The sequence below is a fragment of the Uranotaenia lowii genome, chromosome 3 (assembly GCF_029784155.1).
Source record: "Uranotaenia lowii strain MFRU-FL chromosome 3, ASM2978415v1, whole genome shotgun sequence".
Lineage (NCBI taxonomy): Eukaryota > Metazoa > Arthropoda > Insecta > Diptera > Culicidae > Uranotaenia > Uranotaenia lowii.
This window is the reverse complement of record NC_073693.1, coordinates 190,871,212-190,897,766: the sequence shown is the minus strand read 5'-3', so window position 1 is coordinate 190,897,766 and position 26,555 is coordinate 190,871,212. Positions and strand designations below refer to the sequence as shown.

Genomic DNA, 26,555 nt, shown 5'->3' with positions numbered 1-26,555 from the left:
TATCCTTAATGATAAAAAAAAGTCAGAATAGAGACTGCTCAAGGTCACCCCAAAGCGTCTAATTCAGAACAGAGACGGAACGATTTTTAAATTAAATTTAAAGTAGTCTAATAAATTTCTGCATCCATGTTTTACGTTCATAGGAGTCCAGTTTTGGTTTTAAAAATATAAAACATGCCACATTCCCACAGAAAACACAGCCACAGAAAAAATAATCGAAATATAATGAAAAAGTGATCAATCTTACCCCGGATTACGGTACGCTCTAATGTATGTGATTGACATGCGAAGAGATGTTTAGACTGACTTTTTCGCGAAAGATTTGAGATTACATTGGGTTTGACATAAATTCAAATGACTTGCATAAATATTGATCAAAACCATGAATTGATGTTATTTAAGGTATAATCCTCCACTTCCATCTGTACCGTTGAGCCGTCAACACGTACGCCGGAGCATCGTATCGTTGCTGTGTACCTGCAGGAACATTTTACATTATTTATTTTTTCCTTACCTGTATTTCAATCAGCACTTTTCAGTGCTAAAATTATTTTTATTTTCTTTTATTCATATTTTCTCTTTTCTTTCCAGCATGGGGAAGTCATCGGCCGGGTCAAGGGCCGGAAGAAAACGGATTGCCGAACCTAATTCAGATCCATCGCCCAAAAAAGTTGAAATTTCCAATTCATTCGATGTCCTTCATAACATCGGTGATGAGGAAATATTCATATTTAATTCTGATAAGAGTACTAAGAAACCTTCTTCTTCTTATACTCTTAAAAACGAAAAGATTCCACCAATAACGGTCACGATTCCTAACTTCAATGCCTTTCGAAAAGAAATCGTCACTTCCGTCAAGGATGTGAAGATTTCTTTTCAGATCGGTCGAAGGGGAACTGCTCGTATATTGGCGGAATCTTTTAATGATTTTCAAAAGGTTTTAAATTATTTGAATAATAAAAAACACCAATTTTTTACGTACGACACTAGAAGTGATCGTCCATTTAAAGTTGTACTTCGTGGTCTCACTGGCGATCAGACACCGGATGAGATCACAGCTGAATTAAATTCTTTGTTAGGTTTTTCTCCAATTCAAGTAATTCAAATGAGGAAAAGAACCAACACGAATAATACCAGTAGTGTTGGTTTTGCTCCTGAACTTTATTTGATCCATTTTAAAAAGGATCAGGTTAATAATTTAAAAATTCTGGAAAAGGCTCGTCTTATGTTTCATTGTCGAGTAAAATTTGAACCTTTTCGTAAATCTACTACCAATTTTTTACAAAATATTACGCAATGTCGTCGTTGTCAAGCTTTTTGTCACGGGACTAAAAATTGTAGAATGAATGCCAGATGCATGTTTTGCGGCTCATTCGATCATGAAAAATCTAAATGCCTTTTTGGTGGTGATAAGCCAAAAACAGAATTTTTTAAGTGTGCGAATTGCGCAGGTAATCATTCCTCGAATTCTCTAGACTGTCCCATCAGGGCAAAAATTATTGCTTCTAGGAAAAATCCCAAAGTTTCCAGAAAAGTTTCTTCTCCTCCTTCCTCTTTTTCGTCTTCACACGTCGGGCCGGCAAACAACCTGCCTGTTCGCGGTCAGCCTCGGTCTACATTGAAATCACGGCTGGGTAATACCCGAAGTGATTTTAATGTTACCTGTGCTGAATCTGCGCCCCAGACTCGTTGTTTATCGTTCTCAGAGGTGGTTGAAAATGGGTTTCCCTCTTCAGGTTTAACTAATAAAAATGGGAAAAAACCAAGTCTCAACGTTCATGCGAAGGCTTGGGAAAATCCCCGAAATTCAAATACTTGTTCTTCTCCTTCATTTTCTGATCCTAACAATTTTGTTGATTGGGGTGAGATTACTGAGGAAAAATTAAAATTTTTGCATCAAAATTTAATGGCAATGATGCAACTTATGTTGAAAGCAAATTCAATGTTTGAAGCTTTTCAAACTTCTTTTAATTATGCTAACAAAATTATTATGACTTTACGATTCCCTCATGGATCCAAATAGATGTTTGAATATTATGAATTGGAACGCTAGATCTTTGCTGGCTAACCAAGATGAATTCTTTTTATTTTTGAAAACTCAAAACATACATATTGCTGCCATCACTGAAACTTTTTTAAAGCCAGACAATAACTTGAAAAGCAATGCTTTCTTTAAAATTTTGCGAAATGATCGACTTGATCGACAAGGTGGGGGTGTAGCTATTGTCATCAATAGTCGTCTCAAATTTAGACTTCTTCCTTCTTTCAATACAAAAGTCTTAGAAACAATTGGAATTGAATTAGAAACTTCTATGGGGAAAATTATAATTGTTGCCGCATACTTGCCTTTTCAATGCAGCGGTGAACAGAAAAATTTTTTGAAGGGAGATTTACAAAAACTCACCAGAAATAAATCTAAATTTTTTATTATTGGTGACTTTAATGCAAAACACCGATCTTGGAATAATATTTCATCAAATTCTAATGGGAATATTTTGTTTAATGATTGCTCTGCAGGTTATTATACTGTTGAATATCCTAATGGGCATACTTGTTTTTCTTCAATTAGAAATCCCTCCACAATTGATTTGGTTCTAACGGATTTAGGCGAGCATTGTAGTCAATTAGTTACTCATGCGAACCTCGATTCAGACCACCTTCCAGTAACTTTCTCTTTATCCCAAAGTCCCATTGAAAACCCTTTAAAATCAACTTTTAATTTTCAAAAGGCTAACTGGGAGCGATATATGAATTTTATTGAACGTAATTTAGATGTAAACGTTCCACTGTATTCAATAGAAGATATTGATTTGGCTATAGAAAATTTGACAACTTCAATAGTCGATGCTAAAGCCGCTTCAATACCTAAAGTTAAACATAAATTTAATCAACCTTTAATTGATGATGATCTTCAGTTTTTGATACGACTGAAAAACATTCGTCGACGCCAATATCAACGTACTAGGGATCCTTATTTAAAATTTATTTATTGCGACCTTCAAAAAGAAATCAAACGGCGTTTAAATTTCATTCGTAATGAAAATTTTGCTAAAGCAGTAGAGGACATAAAACCCTACTCAAAGCCATTTTGGAAATTAACTAAAATTCTGAAAAAGCCCCAGAAGCCAATTCCTACTTTGAAAGACGGGGATAAACTTCTTTTAACTAATTCAGAAAAAGCTCAAAAATAAGCCCAACAATTTGAGTCTGCTCATGATTTTAATTTAAACGTTGTTAGTCCTATTGACGCTCAAATTTCCCTAGAATTTGATGATATTCTTTCAAAGAAAAATGTGTTTGAAAGTTCTTGTGAGACAAATATTGATGAACTTAAATTGATTTTCAAAAAATTTAAAAATATGAAAGCTCCGGGGGAAGATGGGATTTTCTATATTCTTATTAAAAAGTTGCCTGAAAGCACTTTAAATTTTTTAGTTAAAATCTTCAACAAATGTTTTCACTTGGCTTATTTTCCCAATAAATGGAAAAATGCGAAAGTAACTCCAATTTTGAAACCTGGAAAAAGTGCTTCAGAGCCATCAAGTTATCGACCAATTAGTTTGCTTCCTTCTTTAAGTAAACTATTTGAGAGAGTTATTTTGAATAGAATGATGATTCACATTAATCAGAATTCTATTTTCCCTGATGAACAATTTGGTTTTCGTCATGGACATTCTACTACACATCAACTTTTGAGTGTAACTAATATGATTAACGCTAGCAAATCTGAAGGTTATTCAACTGGTGTTGCTCTTCTTGATATTGAAAAAGCTTTTGACAGTGTTTGGCACAAAGGTTTAGTAGCTAAATTAGCTCGATTTGATTTTCCTGTATATCTCACCAAAATTATTCAAAATTATTTGACTAGCCGAACCTTACAAGTAAGCTATCAAAATTCATGCTCTGAAAGGACACCCATTAGAGCTGGTGTCCCTCAGGGTAGTATACTTGGGCCTATTTTATACAATATTTTTACTTCTGATCTTCCTGATGTCCCAGAAGGAAAAGGTAGAAGATTATTTGCTGACGATACTTTGCTTTCAGCCAAAGGTCGAAATTTACGGGTGGTACGCAGTAGATTGCAACAAAATTTAAATTCCTTTTTGAATTACTTGAAAATGTGGAAAATTTCTCCTAACGCTTCCAAAACTCAACTTATTTTATTTCCCCATAAGCCAAGAGCAAATTTTTTAAAACCTAATGAAAATCATTCCATAACTTTTAATGGGGTTTCTTTAGAATGGTCTGATCACGTGAAGTACTTGGGACTCACACTTGATCGGAATCTTACTTTTAAAAATCACATTGAAGATATTCAATCTAAATGTAATAAATACACTAAATCTCTTTATTCTCTCATCAACAGGAAATCCCGGTTGTGTCTGCGAAATAAGATGCTCATCTACAAACAAGTTTTCCGACCAGCGATCATGTATGCAGATCCGATTTGGTCTAGCTGCTGCGCGACGAGGAAGAAAGCCATCCAGAGGATTCAGAACAAAGTTCTGAAAATGATTTTGCGGCTTCCACCTTGGCACAACACCGAAGATCTTCATCGGATTGCAGGCATTGAATCTATCGAAGAGATGGCCAACAACATCATCTCCAACTTCAGAGGCAAATCGATGCAGTCTTCCATCGCAGAGATTCGTTCTCTTTATGTTTAGTTTAATTTTAAGATAGTGTTTAGTTTTAAGTATAAAATATTTTTGCTATTACAGGATGTTCTCCTACATTAAAAACTTGATTGCGCTCAGCAAATTTAAATCTTATAAATAAATTTTTATAATCTAGTTACTTATAGGGCTATGAACAGTTCATTATTGAGCTGAACACCTAGTTTAATGCAATAATGTAATATAAGTGTAATCATGATTTGATACAAATAAAGACATATTTAAAAAAAAAAAAGGTATAATCCTGATTCAAGCTACGCCTCTTGTCGATTTTCTTCATCAATAAGATAAGCTTTTCAAACTTGTTCGTTTTTTGCGGCTGAATAGTTCCAATGATTGTGCCTCCCATATTTTATTTGAAACAGTTACCTAAATGAAAAATTGCTTAGAAAATGTATCAAGCTCTTGATGTACCGATTTATTTTCTACAACCAAAGTGAAAGACCAAACTTTCCAAAGTTGTTGGTGAAAAAGCAATCTCTTGTTTGGCAAGACTTTCAACTTTCCACAACGACACTGTTTAATTTGGAAACCAGACAGGAACGCAACGGATAGCCCTCGTCCAGCTTTGATAATTATGACCTGTCAGGGCCAGCGGAATTTAAATTAATTATTACGAGATGGTAGAGCCTTAAGTTTACTTTGCTATCCAGGAGATGATGAGACATTGCTGCTTCGGTTGACACTTGCCACGTGCACATTTTTTCACCCCTCTCGGTTCAGTCACACTCATCGCTACTCATAATTTTAATTGAAAAGCATCACAAGCAGCAGGCAATTTTAAATATTATCGACAAACATATTTGGATTTCATTAACAGCAGATGCTTAATTATTTCAATATCCAGGAAACCAGCCTAGACATAAGTTAGGAAGTGAAAGTTCAATAAAGGAATGCCCTTTTCCCAGAAACTCTATCAGACCAACTCTTTATCACAAGTGGCACTCAAGAATATTTTGCGCGTATTATCCTTCACTACCACACACAGACTCATGCACGAGGCGACAAAATAAACTTTCCATTTCCCAAGGAAATTTTTGACGGCTCTGGCTATCGGTGGCAAAGATACGAAATGGAAACGCAAAACTTAAAGCCACTTTGTTGACCTTCTCTTGGGGCGCAAAATTGTCACTGAAAATGGAAGTTTTCCTTCTTGGCAAACAAAATAGAAAATACTTTGTCCTAGGAGCTTGTTTGGGGACGCTCAGCTTCTCGTATGTATGCCACATGCAGCTGTTGTTCTTCCATCCAATGGCCAAAGTTTTCCGGGAATATCTACAAACCCTGCCGAGATATGCATATGTATGTAATGTTAGTTATCCGACACGACACTTGTGGAAGACATTTCTGAGATGTGTGTCGGATGTATAATGATATCGATAATCGAAAAATTCGCCCATAAGGGTGAAATTGAATAAGTCCCCTATTATTTGAAGTGCTAAATGGAAACCTTCTCCCATTGACACAGATCTGTTTCCTTTAAGGAAAAAGAGTTGAAAGAGTTTTGTTTTCCATGATAGTTGTGGCTATATCTATAGGGGAGAATGCGGATACTTGATCCCTAGGGATACTTGGTTCCTCAGCTATACCTCGAAACTAGAATGCCTTACATAGATCAAATGTTCTAGAAAAAATAGCCAAATAGAACCAAACAACAAACCTGTTATTTGATTTTTTTTTTATAATTTCCGTTTTTGAGTTATCGCACTTTTTTTGAAAAATCTAACAAAATTTGACTTTAAATTTTTTTTATCATTTTAAAATGTATCCTACTTGAAAAAATTATCATAAGAATATTTATTCCAATATGTCAATCGTTAGAGTAAACGCTAGAGTGGACTTCTAAATGCCATATTTTCAAAGCAATAGTAAACTATAATTTTTTTTTTAAGAAAAAGTTTTCCAAAATGTATGTTACTGTTTGGTTCACTTGATCCCTCGAGTCCAAAAAAAATATATTATTATTCTGGATGATTTTTGATCATTGCTAAGCACAAAATTATTAATGATTATTCAATAAGTTATAATCATCCAATATGGTAAGTACCTTAAACCTTTCAGCGCTTCGTCGGTAAAGAATTTCGATGTTCCAGAATTGGGGGATCCAGTTGCAGGTAAGTTCTCCAGATGGGTAAGTTTCCAGACAGGTAGGTATGCAGGTAAGTATTAAAAGCGGCCAGGAAAGTTCTTCCACTTTCTTTAATTTCCAATTTGTTCAACGAATCACTTTTACAAACTTCAATATTTATTCCTACTTCACTAAACCATCTAATAACAACAACTTTACAAATTAAATAATAATATTCTGAACTTTCAACACGCACTCTATCACAGGTTGTTTTGCTCGGTTGACGTCTTCCACTGCCAGCAAATGAAAAAGCAACACGCCTTTCCCGAAGGGCCTCCTTTTATATCGGGGCCTGGCGGAAACCAAGGTGGGTATATATTCAGGAGGTGTTCCCGAATAACGAATTCCCGATTCAGCCATTTTGGCTATGTAGGCTATGCAACTAAACGGAACTCATGAAGTTTGTTTACCAACAAACCACCGAAAAGCTGAGCAAAAAATAAACAAACTCATTGAGAGCCCCGCTCACTCCTCGCCTACTTACTGTGAAAGTCGGAGAACCTAGTGTATCAAAAGACCTTGGCGGAAACTGCCTTTCGCAGCTTTGGTTTATGTCATCCGCGCCAATATGACAGCACGCCTCATCGGCCAAAACCCAACTTCGAATCGGTTTCAGAACCAGGTTGCGCCACTGCACTCAATTTCGTGTATACGAACATCCTGGCCCCTTCAGAAAAATACTTTTCTGACAGCATCCGACTGGACCAAATTTTGTACGATCTGAGTTGTTTCCCCCGGAGCGTGTAGATGTTGTTTACCTTTCGTTGTTTGTTGTCGCCGCGGAGTCCAGAATTGTTTGAATGTGCCTGCAAATTAAGACCCGGTAGCGGTTTTCGGAGAAAAATAATCGCTTTGGACAGGAACTCACCTGGTCCAAAAAAATTGTGTGCCTTGAAAGGATCTATTGGCTGGAACCAGAGTGCTTGACGATGTGAACCGATGCTGGAACACTGATGAATTGTTGCGGCTGGAGTGTAATTTGTAGTGCGAAAGTGCCTAGAAGAATAGACCCGGTAGCGGATTCTTTTGGATGTGATGCAGTTTGGAAAGGTACTCACCTGTTCCAAACTAAAATGTGCCTTGTATTGTACATTTTAGCTGGAACCATAAGGGGCCGTTCACATACCACGTGGACAACTTGAGGGGGGGAGGGGGGTATGGAAATGTCCACGCTTGTCCACGGAGAGGGGGGTAGGGGTTTGGGCCACGTGGACATACTTACTTTAAAAATATATTATAAAGGTGAATAAATATTAAGAGGTTTAAATCAAAATCTTGAAATAGCAAAGCTTTCCAGTTTAAGTTTAAACAATTAGTAGCTACTTAAAAGCAAGTGATAAGTATAATAATTTACAAATTTAATATTTTTAAGAATTTGTGATACCAGGAAATTCTTACTCGTTTTTTTTCAAAATCAGCCAATTCTATAATAAAAAGGCAAAAGGTGGTGTTTTGTAACTGTCAAATTATACACAACAAAAACTATTTCATGTAAAATTACGCAAATGTCCTGTAACAAACACGAGCAGGACATTTACAATAATTTTACAGGTCGAAAACATGACTAAGTGACATTTAATTTTTAGTGTACAACTTTTTTACAGGACATTTGCTGTAATAATAAATGAATCTTCGTTAACTTTCAAGGAAAATAATTAAAATTACAGGTTTCGTTAATTACAGGTGATTTATTTTAAAGGTTGCAGTTTTCATTGACACGTAATAGTAAAATTTTTTTCCGTGTAGGTATTTAAAAAAACAATTCAAACCTGTTCACGTGGACATCCGGGGAGGGGGGTAGGGGTTTGCCAAATGTCCACGCTTGTCCACGGAGGGGGAGGAGAGGGTCAAAAATCTATTTTTTCTGTCCACGTGGTATCTGAACGGCCCCTAACGCGTGCAAGTGTTGAAGGAGGCTCTATGATTTCTTCCAAATTCTGTCTGATGTTGATTGCTCAGCGTCGGCAGTTAAATTTTATTCCTCCGATGCTGATGTAATCGGCAACAGGCAAATTTTCGCCACCGGTCTAGTGCACGAGCCCTTGGGAGTTTTAAGTGTTACCACTCTAGTGATTCCATCAGCCCCTGGATGGATTTTTGAGATCCTAGCTGTCGGCCAACGAATCGGTGGAATTCCTTCTTCCTTCAATAGGACAAGCTGGTTCTCCCGTATCGTAAAAGGTGGGTTGCACCATTTAACTCTGTGTTGTAACGTTGTCAAATATTCTAGGTGCCAGCGTCGCCACACATCTTGGAAGAGTTTCTGAACGAGTTGCCACTTCTTCAGATAATGAACCGTGTCTGCGGATAGATTTTCGTCTGGTACCGCCTTAAGAGATGTACCAACCAGGAAGTGACCAGGTGTCAGCGGTTCGAAATCGGAAGGATCGTCACTCAAGGCAACGATTGGCCGTGAATTAAGGCAGCATTCTATCTGGCATAATAGGGTGTGCATGTATGCCAGAGCGCGGTCCCGGACCACACGGACGAAGTGTTTTTGTGCTGAATTGATGGCGGACTCCCATAGCCCGCCGAAATGCGATGCCCTCGGTGGATTGAAATGCCAACGGATGTTGCAATCGGCACATTCAATTGCTACCTTCTCGTTGTACTCTGGATTGCGAAGATGACGGTGCAATTCGTTTTTAGCACCGAGAAAGTTTCTGCCATTGTAGCTATGTAGATCGGAAGGTGGACCCCGACGCGAGACGAAGCGTCTCAGAGCCTGAATGAATTTCGCTGTAGTTAAGTCCGAAACCATTTCAATGTGCACGGCCTTTGTGCTGAAGCAAACGAAAACTGCTACAAACGATTTGATGGATGCTGAACGACGATGCGGAGGTTTCAGGAAAATAGGGCCCCAGTAATCCACTCCCGTTATCGTAAAAGGACGACTTGCGCTTATGCGTTCCTTTGACAGCTCCACCATAAATTGTTCCACCAATTTAGGGCGAGCTCGGACGCAGATTAGGCAGCGATGGACGATGGTTCTGGCCAGGTTTCTGGCCCCTATGGTCCAGTACTTCAGGCGGAGTAATCCCACGAGCAATTGCGGAGCAGCATGCAGATTTCTTTCGTGAAGACACTCGACCAATAATGCGGAAAAACGATGATTGTAGGGAAGCAAAATTTGATGCCTAGCATCGTAGTTTAGCGGCGATCTGTCAATTCGTCCTCCTATGCGCATTATTTGGCTCGGATCCAGAAACGGTGTAAACCATCTAAGCCGGGATTCGGCGGGGATCGATTTTGAAGCTCGCAGAGCTTCAATGCACTCTGGAAACTCTTGAGCTTGAACCCACCAGATGAGAGTTGTTTCAGCATCACGGATTTCTGTGGTTGAAAGAAAAGCCTGGCACTTCCGAGTCGCCCCTTCCGAGAATTGTGGCAAAATCGCATGCAGAATGCTGTCACGCGCAGCATGGTTTGATATTTTGAAAAAACGTTCTATGTAAGAGTCGAGGAATGTCGTTGTGGTTGTGGTCATCAGACCTGCGGGCCTCGATGTACGGAATTCTAACTGGGTTTCAAAGGAGGATGTCGACGATGATGGTTGCCACTGATTCGAGCGAAGCCAATCTGGTCCTTGCCACCATAGCTCACATGAAATCAACGTTTGAGCATCGATATCCCTCGAGATATGATCAGCTGGGTTTTGCTGACCAGAGACGTGATTCCAGGATGTACCCTCTGTCGAAAGCTGGAGTTTGGAAACGCGGTTTGCGACAAATGTTGTCCAAACAGAAGGGCTTGCCTTCAGCCAAGCGAGCACAGAAGTTGAATCGACCCAGAAAAACGTCTGAAACTTTTGCCCGAATGCTGAGGATATTTTGTGGTATAATTGAGCTGCTTCGAGTGCTCCGCAAAGCTCAAGCCTTGGTATGCTACGCTTCTTCAGTGGGGCAACTTTAGATTTGGCTGTCAGGAAACCGACATAAATGGCGCCAGAGGAATCTGTTGACCGGAAGTATGCACAAGCACCATAAGCGTGTTCCGATGCGTCAGAGAACAGATGCAGTTGTATCGTATCGAATTGGGGTAGCACAATGCATCGAGGAACTCGAAGGTGCTCCAGAAGAGGTAACTGCGAGTAGTAGTTTTGCCAGTACGTTGTAAGTGAGGATGGTAAAGGTTGATCCCATCCCCAGGCTTTGCCGTCGTCTGCTTTGAGACTCCACAGAGTCTGCATGAACACCTTCGCTGTAACGATGACTGGACCCATAGTACTTTGAAATATACAAGGTAGGCTATTCCGCTCTCTTTCAACGTATTGGTTGGAGGCCCCGAAAAATAGTTATGGAAAAAACTGGCAAATGTATGGAATATATCAGAAAATCACATTTTTCTTAAAATTATGGAAAAATAAGCACTGATGCATTTTAATGCAACGAATAATATTTGGCTTTTCAACATCTCTAAAAGTAATATGCAATGGGCTTTTTGTCGATTTAAAACTAAAATCTGCTGATATTTTTGCCTTGTGTGGCCTTTTTCTTGTGCGATTTGAATGAAAATTCAAACAAATTGACCTTTTATCACAGAAACATGAAGTATTTTAGATCACTTTTTTAACTTTTTAACATTGTCGGAAGAAAATATTACATTGCTTGCTCTAAAAAAACAGGGACGGTGATGAAAATATCTTTTGAATGCTCATTATTTATGGATCAGATCAAAAAATCCAATGCAAAAAATAGTTTCCGATGAGCCTGAAGAAACAACCTTTAATCTGAAGCTCTTTCCAAAAGAGTCAAATGGCTATCGACGGAGAAATTAATAATTTTGATCGCCGTTCTATATAAAATTGCCAAATTCTCATAACTATTTTAGTTGGTATGCAAGCATGCTGTGTACATACACGGAGCTTCCAAGTGAGGTTAAGCGCAATGGCCTACCTGTTATTTTCCATGTACTATGGACTGGACCTACCGATCCTAACGGGTCGAAGAGCTGAGCAATCTGAGAAAGGGCCATTCTTTTGCTCATGAGTGTGGACTGGGATTGTTCGGGTAGATGAATTTGGAAACGAAAGTGGTCCGAAGTGGGTTCCCAATGCAATCCCAGGTTTTGAAATATTTTTATGTTTCAGAATGACAAAAACATAAAAGAAAAAAATAAATAATGAAATTATTTTATCGGCTATATCGGTGAAATTGTATATTCTTTGAGAAAGAATATTTAAGAATTGAAAGAATATAGACGGATAGAAGATTAGAATAAGGTGAAAGATGTTGAAAATGAGCGGGAGGGTAATTTTAATTTGAAAACTTTTCATCACATTTCATCGTTTTGTTCCTCACGGGCCTACTACCTTGCAGTGGTTGATACTGATAGAGTTGTAGCAACCACCACACAATAGTAGGCCTAGCGTGGTTCGTCCCACAAGCGGAAACTTGCAGTACGAACGAACAAAAAGATGAAATGTGATCGCTCAGAAAAGCTTCAAATACGACCGAGACACATTTACCTATCGATAGATGCGGTTCTCGGTATTGTATCATTACGTGCGGTCTGGTAATGATACAATACCGAGAACCGCATCTATCGATAAATGTGTCTCGGTCGTATTTGAAGCTTTTCTGAGCGATCACATTTCATCTTTTTGTTCGTTCGTACTGCAAGTTTCCGCTTGTGGGACGAACCACGCTAGGCCTACTATTGTGTGGTGGTTGCTACAACTCTATCAGTATCAACCACTGCAAGCATGCTTGTCCAACACCTCGCAAACAGAACAGAGCAGAGAACGAATTACACTTTTATCATTTCGGTTCCCGAGTGCACTGCTCAGCCGATCAACGTTCACTTATCTTTTTGCCGAGTGCGCCCGAATGCGGTTGCTCTGACGGTCGGGTGGACGTCGCTCTTTTTTTTTTTTTTTTTTTTTTTTTTTTTTTTCAAGGAATTTAACAGCAAGCTGTCATTCTTCCCAATTCCTTTTGTTTCTGTGTTAAAATCTTTTTGGATTTTTTGTTTTTGTTTTTTTTTTTTTTGTTTTTTTTTTTGGTTTTGTTTTTTTTTTTTGTTTTTTTTTTTTTTTTTTTTTTTTTTCCTTTTTCTACAGATCATCAAGTAGTTTAGAACTTTTTAAAAATTCAATCAATTTGCCTTCTTCTGAGGGGCAGTTGGAGAGAACTAGGCGAAGATTGTCGCCTAGCTGACAGACAGTCCTCTGTCTAGCGTAAATTACGCAGTCAATTAGGATGTGGCGAACTGTAACTAAGCAGTCACAGGAGGGGCAAATAGGGGGGTCCTCTTTATCGAGGAGGTATGAGTGGGTTAGTTTGGTATGGCCAATCCGAAGTCGTGTAAGAGCACGTTTTTCTATAGGGTTTGTGCGGTCAATCCACCGTTGGGGACAATTTTTTACTTCGCGTAATTTAGCGGTTCGGTTGTTGAACCAGGTTTTTTCCCAGGCGAGCGCTAGTTGGGTTTTCACAAATCGGTAGGCGTCTTGTTGTGGGATGGGCACTTCGATAGGGGTCATGTTAGAGCCTTCAAATGCAAGCCGGTCGGCAGCCTCGTTAGTGGACGTCGCTCGCTCTACAGAAAAGAGAAGGAGCTGGCTAGAAAATTGTGCTCTAGCGACGCTGCTGAGTAGCTCAGTGTATCAAGCCAGAAAGATTTCAATGCAGGAATGTTTTCTTCAGAAAAGCCGTTATGCAGAGCGGAACAGAGCATCAGTCGAAGAGGTCCAATGTAGGTTTATGTATAAAATATTTTTGTACGTAGCCGGGTAGGGCACTTCCTGGCAAGTTATTTAAAAAACATGGGGAAAACCGGGTCAATAATCTGAAATTTTCCATTCCAAAAACTGAGCAATATCCGTCAAAATCTGAGGAAATTCCAGACATTTATCTAGTGAAGAAAAACGACTTACATTTTTTTGTCGCAACACATCAGCAGTGTTAAATTTAAGTTTAAAGCATACGAAGGAAAGTTTTTGTTTGATTTTTTATGAAACAAACTTTCACAAATCCAATTTTCAACAAACAATTTTAAACTGAATTCGATTTTCTTGTTTCATTTTCCAAATAATCAGGGCAAAATCCAAGTAGTTTTTTCACAATATACGGGCATCCGCTAATTGCTGTATACTTAGTTTTATGTACTTTAAAATCGTACGTGGGTAGCATTAATTTACAAAAGCAGCGATTCGCAAAGTAACATTTACTAAAATTATCCAAAAATCTTTGTCTATTAAACAAAACGTAATTAGGCAGGGATCTGGGACAAATTTTAGTAATAAAATGCAAAACTTTCACAAATCGTAAAAATTTAGGATTTATCTTCCTTTACCGCTACGTTTTTGATATGTTTCGACCGAAGAAAGCTTTCGTAGCTAATCATTGATCCTGGTGCAGAACATCAATCTAGAGCAGGGGTGAGCAACCCGCGGCCCGCGGGCCGCATGCGGTCCTCGAAGCATGTTTGTGCGGCCCGCGAAGCTTATCTCAAATTAAATTTATTTCACGATTTTTTCTACGATAAATTGTTAATTATCATAAAATAGCAGTCCCAACTAAACCAAATCACTAACTTGATATGCACGTCACTTGTGCGCAGTTGCATTTGTCCCATTTATCCAGATTGTTGACTGTTTTGTAGGATTTCAGCTTTTTATTAAGTTTATTGGGAAAAAAGTTTTACAGAAGTTAGTTAAGTCTATAATATTCGTTTCAAGCAAGTTAAAATTGTCTGATGAAGTGAAATGTTTTTTTTTTCTTGATTAATGACAGAAATAAGGAAAGTTGTGTAATAAAAACTGGGCTAACGATTATAGATTTCTAATCGACAGCACTCAGCGAAACTCTGATTTCTTGACAAAAAACGATATCAGAATTCTGTTATTTAAATCAAAAAGTTTGTAACGATTACACAGCGGAACAGTATTTCTGGTGCCTATGATACAACTGATATTATAAGAGTTTGACTCCCTTAATTCAAAATATTTCACAGATTTTTTCTATCACTTCTAGTTTCGGTGATCAGTTTTGGGTAAAATCAATCTTTCACGTCTCGGTGGCCGTGTTGTACCACCTGAGGCATAGGTTCGATTTCCATATCGGTAATGAATGTTTAATGTTAATATTAAGTTGTCCATTTAGTCTGTAAGCCTTTTTTGGCTAAGACTACGTCTTTTCATAACTGACAAATAAATTACATAAAAACGAAAAGCTGGGTTTCAATCTTTTTACTACCCTTCATTCAATCATGGACTCAAATTTTGCCAAGATATTCGTGTAAATACAACACTTTTAATAAATTGAATTCTACAATTTATAGATATAATAAAAAATAAGATTACAACTTTTTCGGGCATCATTGAAGAAAGTTATTGAATATTGGATATTGAATTATTCAATTCATACAACAACTTTGTTGAAGACTGCGAAATGATTTGGCTAACGGTTTTGAAAATATCAATGATACAATTTAGTTTAATTTTTCTTTAAAATTTCGACAAAATTCCCTTGGAAAAAAGAAAACTTCCATAACTTTTTTTTCTTAGAATTCAAAATTACTAGCGGTTTTTGGGAAAGTTGATTATTGAGTCAATAAGTATTTGTATTCTACAGTTTCGTTAAAAAAGTAATCAAATTGAATAACTAATTTTTTTTACCTATTTTTAAAAGTGATCTCGAAAACTAGAGCTTACAAAAAAATTTAATGATTGTGTTCAGAAATTTCATAGGCAAATCATACCAAACATTATTCAAATTGAGTCCTTTAACTTCAAAATAAGCATTACCAAAATTATAAGATTTTTATGATTCAGCCTTAGAAAGCCTATCGTAAAGGTATCTCAATGAAATTAATAAAATTAATGTAATCTGTAAAAATTTCCAGAATCGAAAATGTAAACTGTAACATTGACAAATCTGGTTAAAAATCCGTGAAAGTAAACATTTTTCTTCATTTTGAAGCCTTGCTCAACATCTCAATTCAATGATTTCATACAGAACTTCAAATGGAAAAAAAACACCGTTTATAGAAAAAAAATTGATGCTTCACGACACAATTTAAATAAATTGTGGAAAAACTTTTCGAAAATGCGCACAGAAATTAATCGCTATGGTTAAGCTCCATGAAACTTTTAAAGGAGAGTGATGCTGGAAAATGCCATCGCATTGGTTCGAAAGAAAAGGGGTTTTCTGAAATCTTTTTACGAACCATTGACTCAATTTTTAGTTTTTAATAAATATAAGGGAAGCAAATGATGTTTTCTCTTTGTTAAAAAGGAATATTCACAAAACATTTCGGATGAATAAAAATATTTCAATTTTTGTAAAACAACTTGTCGTTATAAAAAATTACGTAAAGCTCTGCCAACTATTATTACCTAAATTTTATTTTAATGCGGCCCGCTGAAAGAATTTCAAATTTAAAGTGGCCCGATGCTTCAAAAGGTTGCTCACCCCTGATCTAGAGGAACTCGCTCAGGAATGACCAGATAGGTGTTTTATAAAATTTAAAGTCGAGAGATTCAAAAATAGCGCAATAATAACAATAACTTTTAGAAAAGCATTTTTCAAGTATTTTTTTTTTAATTTAACCGTATCTCCTTGGGTAAAGATTGTAGAACTTTGACATGTTAAACAAAGTTGTGTATTTTATTGAGATAAATAACTTTGTAGAAAAAACTTAAGCTCTAAAATGCTTAACAAGAAAGTTATGATTTATATCACGCTATCGGTGGACCTCTAAACTTTATTTTTCATTTAAAAATATGCGCTATATTATACAGAGCAATGTTGACGAAGACACCAGCATTCTATCTTGACTACCATTGGCGTTAATAATTTAGTTCCGTTAGATTTATGTTCTGCATTGTAAATTCCGACGCACTTCGAAACATCGATCCAGACGCAACCGATGAAGACAAACCGAGTTTTCTGGTAAGCGTCTCTTTCGCCCGAGTGCGAACGAATTTATCTGCACTGAGAACGCACTTCATCAGTTTGCTTGCTTCTCTGGCCCACACTTGGGTGGACGCTTGGTCGCTCTGGAGGTAACTGAGCATTTTTTACAGATTCTCCGTTTGGGAAGAGCACAGCGAAAAAAATACACGCTCTTACTCTGAACGGGCTAATCTGAGGAGCGATGCCAAGCATGACTGCAAGGTAGTAGGCCCGTGAGGAACAAAACGATGAAATGTGATGAAAAGTTTTCAAATTAAAATTACCCTCCCGCTCATTTTCAACATCTTTCACCTTATTCTAATCTTCTATCCGTCTATATTCTTTCAATTCTTAAATATTCTTTCTCAAAGAATATACAATTTCACCGATATAGCCGATAAAATAATTTCATTAAACAAATTTACGGTGATTAACTCTTCATTTCAAAAAAAAAAAAAAGAAAAAAATAAATTTTTAAAGATAAAGATTGCAATTCCATTGCACTGGAATAATTTTTCACAATGAAAATTTATAAATATAAACTATAAATCTTCAAAAAAAAAACAAACCGTATGGGGACTCACCGACCAAATATTTTAATTTTGCCTGCAAATGACTCAGAAAAGGCTAAATTTTCAATTTCTGAAAAAAATAGAGTTCCTTTTTTTTTTCTTTTAAACTTCTTCTAGATACACACCGTGTTTTAAAAGAGTATGGTATCCCTACCCTTGTTCTACTAATTAAAAAATGATTCAGTTTCGCATCGATTTAACGCTCAGCAAACATAAAGTCACTCGAGTCGTTGAACACTGTTAATGCGAATCGCAATAGGCGATGGAAGCGGTTGCGAATTTGGGTGATGGTTTTCCACTAGTGCAAGTGGGATGCAGCTGAAATTTCACCCAACTTTTGACAGATCTTACGGGTTTTCCTTAAGGAGAGAAAGAATAACTTTCACAGTAAATGAAAATTACCGAGTTCGGTAATTTTTTTTACCGAAATCCTAACATGTGTAAATCGTTAAACTGTTCGGTATTTTTTTCGGTAAAAAATAAACGAACATCGGTAAATGGAGAATCGATTAACCGATGATCGCTTATTTTTTACCGTAAAAATTACCGAAAAGTTTAACGATTTACACATGTTAGGATTTCGGTAAAAAAAATTACCGAACTCGATAATTTTCGTTAACTGTGTTCGCTTCCATCGCCCATTCCTTTCATATAAGTAAACGATCGTAAAAATGGCTACTTAAAGTCGGTATAAATCGGATTTGACAAGACGTCCGCCATGTTTGCAAATTTGTTCTAAACTGAAATATCGTCCAATTTGTATAATTCTTTTCTCTTTAGACAGAAGTTGAAAATATGTATGTATGTATATTGCCTCCACTTTGGTAGTTACATGCTGTTTTTCGAGTTTTTAGTTAGTGATTTATAGATTGCGTGGAAATCATATTTCAAAGAAAACATTTTAATCGGTTTTGGATCAACAGAAAGAAGCACTCACGCTTGCTAATGCTCATTCATTGAATACCTGCTAGGCACTTAGTCTTTCGTGCTTAATCCCATTTTCCTACACACATGGATGGCTCGGTTGGGAAATGTTTAGATTCACTTTATTTTCAACTTAATTAGTTAATATTCTAAAAGCCACTTCATATGTTCGTCGGCCTTGGGGAAATATGATACCTGTATAATTTGTACATTTTTGGTGCATGATTCTGCATCATCCACCTGAATCGCCATTTGTCCCACGGCGCTGTTTCAATCCTTCGTGCATCATCCGGGGCATCGGTGAACGTGTGTTTTCCTGGAATCGTGCTATGGCATCAAAGTGGACCTAGGTGTATAGCGGCCGTTGTTGTGTATAGGATCAGAATCAATTGACCCAGATATCCAGAGCGGCCATCAGACAGACTAGTATGTACGGTAGGACGACACAAGTAACTCTGATCCTGATGGTGACCAGGCCATATGCAAAATGCATACAGAATGCAAACCCCCTTCCATTTGTACGGGAACAATCGGCTAGATCCGGTCAGCTGTGCGGCTTCCGGAACACGGTTCTGGTTTTAATCGAAAATCGATAGTCTGATTATTGCTATTGTAATGTTGTCTCTGCAAACAGGCATGGATCGCAACATTAGAAGATGCAGCTCAACAATTATTATCGTACGGTTGGTTAAACCTGGGCTGCTTACGATACAAACCGGCACATGACGCAACGAAGTATGTATAGGAACCTTTACCTACAGTGGGAAGATCCACAACGTGCTGTTTCATAATAATAATAATATCAAACAGAGCGTACAGCAAGTGCTGGAGGCGTATTTAGAAGCTAATGTAACGAGAACATCTCGGTTCTGATGCATGGAGAAAAAAAAGGGTATAATAAATTGTGGAATGTGGCTTGCACTTGGAAATGTAACTGATGAATGTATTATCACACATGATTTATTTTTAGAGAACCGATATAATTATTCAATGTTACAAAACTGGCTGTGCCTAGACTACTTTCTTCTTAAAAGTTCAGCATAATAGCACAAATTTGCAATTCTACAGGGGCTAGAAAAACTTATCTTTCAGTTATTTTTCGGATGTAGTTTTTACACTTTTCAACGATTTTTTAAATAAATTTTGACACATGTTTAGACTAGGGTTAGCATATCCCGCAATGCTAAAAAGAGTACAATGGAAAAAATTTCCAAAAGAGTGAAGAAAAGTTTATAAAACAACAAAAAAACAGAGTTATTTAAATTCATTCAAATACTTCCAATTTGTTGATAATAGGGTAAAATACCTAGATTTCGACAGTTTTTGCTTGTTTTGCCAGAAAAAACATGTTAATAAATTAATTGGCTAAAGTTTTTTATTTTAAATATGATTGGTTATATGAATCCGATTTTTTTTCTTCATTCTCTACCTTTTTTATTGATCAAAAGTTTCAAAAAACGTTTTTATTATCCTTTTACTTAAACCTCTCTATGATCTAGTTTTCGACATCCAATTTCAGTTTTCGACACAAATAGTTTTAGTTTTCGACAAGCATATTTCCACCTGCTTTGTTAGCTCAGGAATATGAATATTAGCATATTGGATTTGCTTGCCTACTTCACGGCGTTTATTATACCATGGAAATAGTATAAACATACCCAAGAAAATGGGTGTCAAAAAATAAATTATTAGGTGAATTATCAGCGCTAGTTTTCGACAGCTCAAATAAACAGTTGAAATTTCATTAAATGTTAGCAAAAATATATAATAAATTACCGAAAAGATTGATTTCAGTACCTTATCCATCCATTGATTCCTTTTATGTTGCTTTTAATCAAATAATAGGGGAGTTTTTTCGTGATTCAAAATCATTCTTATTTGGTCACTGGCATTGAATTTCACAGGAGATTAGAATGTTATTTTTAAATGATTTATTTACTACTATTCAACAACTTATTCAGAAGTATTTTGAAATTCAACATATACTAAAGTGGGAGAGAAAAAATAGAAAAATGTGAACATAGATAGCTTGAGCCACCAAATAGAAATATAAGCATTTCATTAAAAATTTGTCAAAAACTAGCTCCTGTCGAAATCTAGAGTATCTACCCTATATTTGTGATGTCATAACGCATAAAGGAACAAATTGCATTAATTTTCCTGCTCCCAAATGTGATAATACAGCACTTCGCAACACTCAAAACAAGTAAATTATTAACGTACCAGTTCACAACTGTGTTTAAGTCAGCTCGACTGTTTATTACTAAAAATATTTTCAAGTCATGATCATACAGTAGAACTCCACATCCAATAAGCAACAAATTGATATCATTACAGAACAGCGTAAACAATAAAGGACCTAAATTGCTTCCTTGAGGTACCTTAACTTTGGAAAAAAATCAGAGAATTCAGTAGAACTAATTTAAACAGCCAATCGACGATCCGTTAGGTAGCTTCTGGTCCACGCACACATTCGTTCGGAAAATCCCAATTGAAGCACTTTTTCCGGGGGAATATCGTGGTTTACAGAATTAAATTCCGCCGAAGTATCGGTAGGGGAGAATGAGGATACTTGATCCCTGGGGATACTTGATTCCTTAGCTATATCTCGAAACTGGAATGTCTTACAAAGATCAAATGTTATAGAAAAATGTGCCAAAATGAGCAAAACAACAAAGCTTGTAGTTTAAAAATTTTTAACAATATAATTGTTTGAGTAATTGAACTTTGTTTGAAAAATTTCACAAAATGTAACTTGAAGATCTTTTTTCATCACTTTAAAATTTTCCTTACATGGGAAAATTATGAAAAAAATATTTGTTCCAATGTATCAATCGTTCGAGCGTAAAATGAACTTAATAAAACCATATTTTCAAGGAAATGGAAAACTCTCAACTTTTTTCATGAAAAGTTTTCTAAATTGCGATTGCTTATGGGTATAATTGATCCCCTAGAGTTGGGTACTATTGATCCCCCTTCCAAACGGCATATTCTTCTTCTGAATTGATCGTTATGATTTTTGATCACGAAATTACTAATATTTATCCAAAAACTAATATTTATCAAACAATTGTCTGAAGAAAAGAGCAAAAATAATTAATTTTCTCTTAATTATAAAAAATAGCGCCTTTAAGTATGCAATGTTATTAGCGTTGAGACAAAGTTATAGAATTTTCTACTTATGTCTGCTATACATTGTGAAATGAGAACAAACATGACCAAAATAGTCAATTAACATTCTATCTTGGAGTTTTGTTTGATTTTTATTCAAGGATTAGGGCTTCCTAAATAAAAGATCAAGTCTCCTTCAATAGGGGATCAAGTCTCCCCTAACTTCAGAAAAATCGCAATATTTTTACTCCCACGAAAATGCTTCTAGTTAATCAACGGGTTCAAGTATCGTTCTAATTTTTGGAGCATAGAAACTTGAAGTTACAAGCTGTCAGAAAATGTTAAAGACGGCGAGTTGCTAAATTTTCCCAAAAAGATATGGTGAAAATAAGAAAAGGGGATCAAGTATCCCCACTTTCCCCTATATATCGCATCGATTTGTTTGCCGCCATCCATGTTTGGTATGCAGAAGGATATAAAAACCATCAGGTTTGAAGTTACCGAGCGTTTAGGATCAAATCAATGCTGGTTCTCAGAGATCCAGTTCCGGCAAGCTGAAAACATGACATCGTTGACGATCCTCTCAAATACCTTCGAGCAGGCAGCTTGCGATGTAACACCTCTGCAGTTGAGAACATCTTTTTTGTCACCTTTTTTGTACACTGGGCTCATAAATATTTTTTTCCAGATGGCAGGGAAATTTTTGCTGTTCTAGAGACTGTTCTAGATACGCCTTACGCGTATCACCAGTATGTAGGTACACTGCGACAATTTTTCAGTACGCACGCCGGTATTCTATCGTGTCCGGCTAAAGTGGAGTTCTTCAAATTAATGGTAGCCTCTAAAACCATTTCCTCGCTAACAGCAAAAACATCCAGATCGAGCACATCGATAGGTAATCGTGTTACGGCGGCGTTCAATTGAATGGCAGATGGCGACTTAACTGAAAAAAAAACATTAGCGTAGTGCATCGCAAAAAGATATTTAAGCAGGTGACTTGGCTATACCGTTGTTTAGTTGGGTTGTAGCTGGAAGCCCGGACTCTTCCCGTTTGGAGTTCACAAATTTCCAGAACTTTTTTGGATTGCTCACTCTGAGTTTGATCCACAAAGCAGCATTTTCATAGCTTCCGGGACTGTCAACCAAAAAATTTACGTGAAAGAGTGTTTGAATAAACGTCTGCTGCCGTTCCTGAAGTAACACGGTTGTTCCGCACTGTTTTGACCGGATTTGGCATCTTGCCATTACGGTAAAAAGGCCATAGAGTGGTACGCCGCCATCAACGTGCAGGTGGTTCCCAAGGACAAGAACCCTCCCAACACGCCAGAGCTCCGCCCAATTGAGAAATATTGGGCTATTGTCAAGCGGATCCTAAAGAAGACCAAAAAAACGACGAAGGACGAAGAACGAGCAGCAGTTCAAGGCAAACTGGCTTTCTGCGGCGAAGAAGGTGAACAAGGTGGCTGTACAAAATCTGATGGCAGGGGTTAAGCGTAAGGCCCGGCAATTCAGATTTGGAAAAGCGGAAACCTAACTGAATATTTTACCTGAATTTTATACAAATTAAACTTGAAAAAGAAATTTAATTTGATTTTTGAAATAAACGATTTCACCGATTTACACTCGTTTTCCCTTGACCAAATTTTGACCGTATCACCCTTTATGCCCCCATCATGTTTGTAAAATGCCGTAATCCTAAAATAACAGTTTAAATAGAATAAATATATGATTTTTATCATTAAAACTTCGAATTCAAGCTCTAACTAACACCTTTAGAGAGAATTGCCCAAGTAACACAGATCAAGCTAACTAGCATTTCGATGTTTTATTACGGTTTTATTATGGCTTTTTTGTGCAGCTCGTTTTATGATGGTTTTTGATGGTCATGCAAAATGCTTATATTCCTGAATCGACCATCTGTTTTCAGATAGTTTTGAAAACGCCCAAAAATCTTCCATTAAACATACTGTTTTAGTTATTTAGAAAGAGTTAGGAATGCTATGTTTAAACTATAATAGAACACAAACTTAGAAGTTTGCTCCAAGCTTTCTTTTGCATGTTCTATAATAGCACTCAGTGCCTGATTATTAAACCGCCATAAAACTTAGTGACAGTTCTCGATCAAGATGTCAAAACAGGACACGCTCAGATTAGATAGCACATATTTGAATTGGAATTCCCATTTTTCACAAATTTTTGATAAGTTCTGTGTGTTGATTTTGAGTTAAAATAATAAAAAATTATAAAAATCTATGAAAACTTCAAATTACCGGAAGTGGAATGAATAACTCTACAATATGAGTATTGAGTGAAAGGGTTCAAATAGGCGGAACAAAATTTGTTGCTTGACGCCATCATTAATACAAGATGGCGGCTTCCGCTTTTATTTTCAAAGTAGTAAATAACTGAAAATATCATGAAACCTTATTAATATTGTTATTAGGTGAAAGTAATAAACGAGTAGAAGTCGAATTTCGCTGTCCGTCGTCATCTTAAATTCCAAGATGGCGGCTGCCACTCAACTTGAAAATACTGTAAATGACTGAAAATCGCCTCAAACCCTTACAATATGCCTATTAGATGAAAGAGATGAACCAGTAAAAGCCGAAATTCGTTATTTGACGCCATCCAAATTCAAGATGACGGTTTCCGCTGAACTTTAAAGTGTTGTATATGACTTATAATCGTATGAAACCCCAACCATATTGGTATTGGGTAAAAGGGCTTAACGAGTAGTAGTCGTTTTTCTCTTTTCGCTTTACTCTGAAATGCTGTAAGTGACCCAAAATCGCACAAAGCAACCACAATACAGACCCCGATCGTTTTTGGCAACATTCGATTTAGGAAAAATCCGATTTTGACACATGTCCCTAAATCAAACAAATAACAGAAACAACATAACCTTATCGTTTTCGCTTTAATAGGACGAATACAATTTAGACATATTAGCATGATAGACACAATACAATGACATAAATAGCAAATATGGCAAAAAACAAAAACTATCGACAAAACACGAAAAGTGCTAAATGCATCAAACTTAATCATTTGATAGGGTTCTTAGCCATTTTTTCTATACGGGCTTTTTCATGGACATTGACCGTTTTTTTCAATATCCAAAAATTATCATCAAATGATTATAAAAACAACACATAATGTTAACATAAGCCAAGAAAAACTTGAACTTTCACATTAAACAACCCATTTGCTCCTAAATGCTTAAGTTTAATCAGAAGAGTTGTTTGTTTGTGAGCCTTCAAAAAACCAGATATTTCAAGATTTTGAAATTATATGTTAAGTAATATAAAAAATCTCCTAATACAAACCATATTTAGCTTATTTGAAACGCAATTTACAGGCTTTCAAACGTAGTAAATAGTTTTCAGACTTTTTAACTTTATACTTAGTTAATAATGATTATCTGCAAAAATTCCATGTTGACCAAAGTTACCCCGCTGATCAAAGTTCCCCCAGTTTACGGTACTCAGTAAAAACAAAGTTGGGAAAAAATCGTTCGATTTTGACAACACAAAATGTTAGAGCGGGTTGCCAAAAACAATCAGAGTCTGGTTCTTCTAGTTTATCCCTTTCAACGAATACCAATATTGTAAAGCTTTCGTGCGGTTTTTAGTCATTTGCAGAATTTTAAAGCTCAGTGGAAGCCACCATCTTGGATTTTTGATGCACCTGATAGCGAAATTTGACTTCTTCTAGGTTAGCCCTTTTAGCCAATACCCATATTGTGGGGGTTTCATGCGATTTTTAGTTATTCACAGCATTTTAAGGTTCAGCGAAAGTCGCCATATTGTATTTCAAGATGATCTGATAGAGAAATTCCACTTAAACTGATTAAGCCATTTAACGCAATGACCATATTGTGGGAATTTCTAGTGACTTTCAATGATTTCAATCATTTTATAGTTCAGTGGAAGCCGCAATCTTGGATTTCAAGATGACGGCTGATAGCGAAATTTGTATTCTACTCGTTGATCCTTTTCAACTTAAACCCATATTGTGGGAGTTTCATGTGTTTTTCAGTGATTAACAGCATTTTAAAGTTCAGTGGAAGCCGCCATCTTGGATTTCAAGTTGACGTCCGATAGCGAAATTCGACTTCTTGTAGTTTAGCCCTTTCACCAAATACCAATATTGTGGGCCTTTCATGCGATTCTCAGTAACTAACAGCATTTCAAAATTCAGCGGAAGACGCCAGCAAGCATTGGAAAATATTTTTTCAGGCCCATTTTCCATCAATTCCATCATGATTGACAATCAGATTTGACGAGGCGCATTTATTTTAAGATACTATTTCATACACATTTTACCTAAAATCTTGACTGGCAGTACAAAAGAGGCGCATAATATGGTTAAAACATTGGTATTTTGGCTATTAATTTTACCAGATCATATCTCAATAATGCAATCATCATTCATCAACCATTATGGTTGCTGGAAAAAATAAAAATAAAACTCCGAGAACTCACAGAATCAAAAAAAAAACAAAAATTCCTTACATGTTTAATAATAGCTTTTTAAAAGCTTTGGTGACCAACATTGATGACCAACAATGATATATTATGATGACGTTTCTAGGGTAGGGCCAATTAGCCTAATTTTGACTTTATTAGAGTCCAGGTGATGTTATAGAATGCGCTTTAGCTTTTTATGAAGATTAGTGCTATAGTAAAAACGAAATTTTGCTGACCATAATAAAGCTAAAATTTTTACTTGGGTGAGGATCTCAAAACAGATTTGATAAAGTTTTTCTTATGAATGAATTGGCAACCCTAACTTGTGTTTTATTCTATAAAATAGTGAAAGAAATAGATTTGAATAAAACTTCAGCTTTGTCGTATGAAAGTTATCAGTTTCTATCATTTCCAATGAAATTATACCGAAATATTACCAAAAACAGTAGGGGAGAGTGGGGATACTTGATCCCCTTTTCTTATTTTCACCATATCTTTTTGGGAAAATTTAGCAACTCGCCGTCTTTGACATTTTCTGACAGCTTATAACTTCAAGTTTCTATGCTCCAAAAATTAGAACGATACTTGAACCCATTGATGAACTAGAAGCATTTTCGTGGGAGTAAAAAGATTGCGATTTTTCTGAAGTTAGGGGAGACTTGATCCCCTATTGAGGGAGACTTGATCTTTTATTCAGGAAGCTCTAATCCTTGTTTAAAAATCTAACAAAACCCCAAGATAGAATGTTAATTGATTATTTTGGTCATGTTTGTTCT

At 36.5% G+C, this 26,555-nt stretch overlaps 1 protein-coding gene across 1 annotated transcript; it reads right to left on the bottom strand.

Moving 5' to 3' along the window:
• Positions 1-8,779: 8,779 nt before the first annotated feature.
• On the bottom strand, positions 8,780-11,026 carry LOC129752956 (uncharacterized). Its single transcript, XM_055748748.1, has one exon. It carries the CDS (start codon positions 11,024-11,026, stop codon positions 8,780-8,782), a length of 2,247 nt encoding a protein of 748 aa, XP_055604723.1.
• Positions 11,027-26,555: the final 15,529 nt, after the last annotated feature.

Coding starts and splice junctions, on each gene's coding strand:
- LOC129752956 (XM_055748748.1), bottom strand. CDS start 11,026: ATGGGTCCAGTCATCGTTACAGCGAAGGTGTTCATGCAGACTCTGTGG.